General features: G+C 39.7%; 1 protein-coding gene across 1 annotated transcript in view; it reads left to right on the top strand.

Moving 5' to 3' along the window:
• The window catches only part of cdh23 (cadherin-related 23), a 206,229-nt gene that overhangs the window by 118,976 nt on the left and 83,262 nt on the right, over nt 1-3,991 (top strand). Inside the window, exons 12-13 of the mRNA XM_050070372.1 lie at nt 303-452; nt 1,229-1,387. Of these exons, the coding sequence (XP_049926329.1) occupies nt 303-452; nt 1,229-1,387 (309 nt within the window). The remainder of the gene's footprint in view (nt 1-302; nt 453-1,228; nt 1,388-3,991) is intronic.

Genomic DNA, 3,991 nt, shown 5'->3' with positions numbered 1-3,991 from the left:
GGGGGCAAACACTTTTTCACACAGGGCCATGTAGCTTTGGATTTTTTTCTTCCTCATTAATAAAACCCTTCATTTAAAAACTGCATTTTGTGTTTACTTGTGTTATCTTTGACTAATGTTTAAATTTGTTTGATGATCTGAAACATTTAAGGGTGGAAAACATGCAAAAAAGTAAGAAATCAGGAAGGGGGCAAACACTTTTTCACACCACTGTATATCACCACCTGCCCTTGCTCTCTCTCAACACCCCCTTTTTCTCTTTGTTTTTCTATACTCACCTTTCTCTTATTCTTTTATGGCAGGGGGTGAACAGCATGTTCCAGGTGTTTCTGACAGGAAACAATTCAGAGTACTTCACCATCTCCCCCACAGCGGTACAGGGGCGTGCCGACATCAGAATGAGGGTGGCCATGCCGCTGGACTACGAACACATTCGCAGCTACAGCTTCTCAGTGAGTTTTTAACTTATAAGTATTCCTACGGTGTGCATGTGGACATTTACATGAGAGGGTGAGTTCTGGGATGGTCTCCATTCCCTGAGACACACAGTGTGAGAGAATCCCCACAAGGCACAGCTTTCTAGCCAATATTCCTAAACAGGTGGGATGCTTGCACATGAGCTAAACTTGCTGTAGACATTTTCAAACACTGTCCAACAGATCAGTTTTGTAAAGATACAAAGTGGAATAAGAAAAGGCAGCCTTCTTTTGATGACCAATGGTCAGAGTAGCTGGAGACAAAGCGGCCCTGTTGTCTTCCTGTGAGACTCTCTTCGAATAAACTGTGGACCAAGAGTGATTTCTAAGCAGCAAGACTGATAGTAGCTTCATTATGTTTTTGTGCAACTTGTTTTCATTTGTCTGGACACAAGGCTCGATCGGACTGGGGCCATATCACTCTCTCAACACTGCAGACTTGTTTGATCAGTGAAATTGGTATTTCGTTACCTCAATTTACCCCTGAATGGTTTACAGAACAAGAGGGTGCCCCGTTCTGTGTATAATTTAAAATCTCTAAATCTCAAACAAGTCAATTCTTTACAACAGTAACTTCTATGGCACAAAAACTAATTATAATTATATTTTTTTAGGCATGCCACCTAAAATTGTGAAATATTTTCTATAGGTAAACAAATGTTAAAACAGGACAGTTTCTCTTTTACCTAAATTATAATATCCAAGGCCATATTAAAACTCGTGTAAATATACTCCTTGTTGTCTCTCCTCAGCTTTATGCCAATGAGTCCATGTCTGACCATGTGGGGTTTGCTCGTGTCTTCATTGAGCTAATCAATGAGAATGACAACCGGCCCATCTTCAGCAGACCGCTGTACAACATCAGCCTTCCTGAGAACACACCTCCTGGTACCTCACTGCTACGTATCCTGGTGAGTGTCTTAGAAAACCACCATACAATGTGCACTGCACTCAGTTGAGAATGTGATAAATGACTCAGTGGATTCTTGTGATTTATACCTAAAGAGAAAGTTTAACTGGAATCCAAATAGATTACAATAAACCTGGCTTGTACTAGTAACTTTTATGAGGCTTGTTTTATTGGGAATGAAATCTTGGCTTGTTAGTTTACCCCATGCGACCCAGTAAACTCCTGAGACTTTAACATATGAGCTGCGATTTATGGTGACTCAAGCCAGGCTGCTTCAGACAAAGCACAAACGAATAAATGAAAAACTCACCGATGCTGAGATCCTGTATATTTATGATACTATATGACCATGGTGGCAACTAAGGCATCTTCTGGATGTTAAAGACAATCTGTGGCTCAATGGTGGCTTGCTGTTAAACCCTGTGTGAACATAATTATGCAAATTTGTTGAAAAGCAGAATTAAATATTTATAGCTAACATAATAATTATTACTGCTACTTAGGGTTGAATTAACCACAACATTGTCAGAAAGTCCTCAATTCAAGCTAAATTACTTATACATTCTTTGTAGGGAAGTCTGATAGTGGAATTACTTGCTTTGTATGTAATTCAAGAAAATCATATTGGCAGTGATTACCCTCAAATTGCTGCTTATAGCTCAGACATAAAGTTTCATATGCTACTCCTTAAATCATTTGCCAGCTGCAAAACAGCATTACAGTCCAGTTTAAAACTGGATTACCATTATCAGAGATTTTTAAAATGTCTTACTGTTCATATTGGATTAACATTAGACATGTCAATAAAAATGTGAGGACCACCTCCATTTAAAAACTAATCCAATTAGAACAGGGCTTAAATGTTATTTTCAAAACTTATGCTGCAGTTTTCATTCCCTCCAGGTCTGTTGTTGCACCCTTTGTTTAGTTTCTCACAGTTGAAGTGTCCTTGAGGCCACCTCATCTCCTCAGAGCACCACCGTGCAGCAGAGCTCACTCTCAGCTGCTGTCCCGCCAGCAGCCACTACTTAAACCAGATCGGAAAAAAAACCTCCCACCATCTCCCTATAATTCTGCATTATTATTCATTACCAGTCATTCCTGTGACAGAACGCCCACAATCCAATAGATACAAGTGCAAAAAGCACAGTTTGAAAATCAATAGTGTTTATAGACTGGGTGCTCATGAAATGGAGATTGCAGGGCAGTCTAATACCCGATAAGTCTGGCTGATGTTGGCCTCGTGCTGGAGCGTGCAGCCTGCCGTGGAATCCTGATTGCTGGCTGTAGAGAGTGAATGGGCTGTAAATAGAATGAGATGTGACGGCTCTCGGTGAGGACTGCACTGGCATGGATGGCAGCACTCATATACTGCATATACACGGTTAGATGAGGGTTTCGATATTCTGACCTGCTTACACACACCAGCGGCACTCAAGCCCTCTGAGATGCCACTAGAGACAAAACACACAGAGAGATTAAACAGATGTTTCCCACATGCAGCTAGCTTCTCTCTGAGGCAGAGAAAAATAAAAATAAACCCACAAATACCCATGTATGTATGTATGTATGTATACATATATATATATACACATACACACACAACAATCTCAAAGTCAGCACATGGCTAAAACTGGACAAAGTCATTGGTCATTGTAGGTCTAACATTACCAACATTAACATTATGTGTGTGTGTGTGTGTGTGTGTGTGTGTGTGTGTGTGTGTGTGTGTGTGTGTGTGTGTGTGTGTGTTCAGTAATGAGTTTGAACAGACTTGTTTACTTATGTGAGTCTGTCATAATTTAGTTCATTAGTAATTTAGACAGCGTGTTACTACGGTTGTAATCCATTGAAAATAGCTGAGACTGTTTATTTATGTGCTGCGGTCTGATCAAACAAGCCGCAGCCGCCTGACTTGTGTTTGTGTGAATAATGAGGTATTTATTTAGGAATGGACATTGCCTTCATGTATTGTATAAAATAAGTTATAAAGTGGAGCACAGAAAAAAGTCTAGATTTAGATTTGGATTCAACTTTATTGTCACTGCACAGAGTACAGGCACTGAGACAAGGGACTGTAGTTGAGCACCAAACCAGAAGCAGAGTAATGTACAGAGTTTTTACAGTATGAGAAGTGTGTATGAATACGCTATATAGAGTGTGAACAATATGAACATAGGAAGCAGTGCAGGCCTAAGTAGAGTTATAAAATATGAAGTGCAGAGTGAAATTACAAGTATTATTTACAGTACAATATTATAAACAGAATAAACAGCTGGAGATATGATATAAATATGGTGCTTACATGATAAATCCGATATGTCCAATAGAGCGGTAAGAATAGTAACAAGATTATAGCTGCTGCGCAGCAATGGGTCGGGTATTAGGTAGTATTGACACTGGATCTTTGTGCAAAGTTTGGTTTATTTTCAAGCATGAGAAGGCAGATTTTCTAGCAGAAAAAAAGACTTGAAGATGCTGCACAGTGATCAGTCACGCTCAGGCAATTTTAAGCAGTAAGGTGGAGCACAATAAGATGATTACATTACAATGTGGATTCTGCACCAGTTGAGGCTCGAATGCACAAAACTCTGGAACCTAAGAC

Source organism: Epinephelus moara, chromosome 19, assembly GCF_006386435.1.
Source record: "Epinephelus moara isolate mb chromosome 19, YSFRI_EMoa_1.0, whole genome shotgun sequence".
Taxonomy (NCBI): Eukaryota; Metazoa; Chordata; class Actinopteri; order Perciformes; family Serranidae; genus Epinephelus; species Epinephelus moara.
The sequence above is the reverse complement of the archived record's forward strand: the minus strand, read 5'-3'. Positions and strand labels throughout refer to the sequence as shown.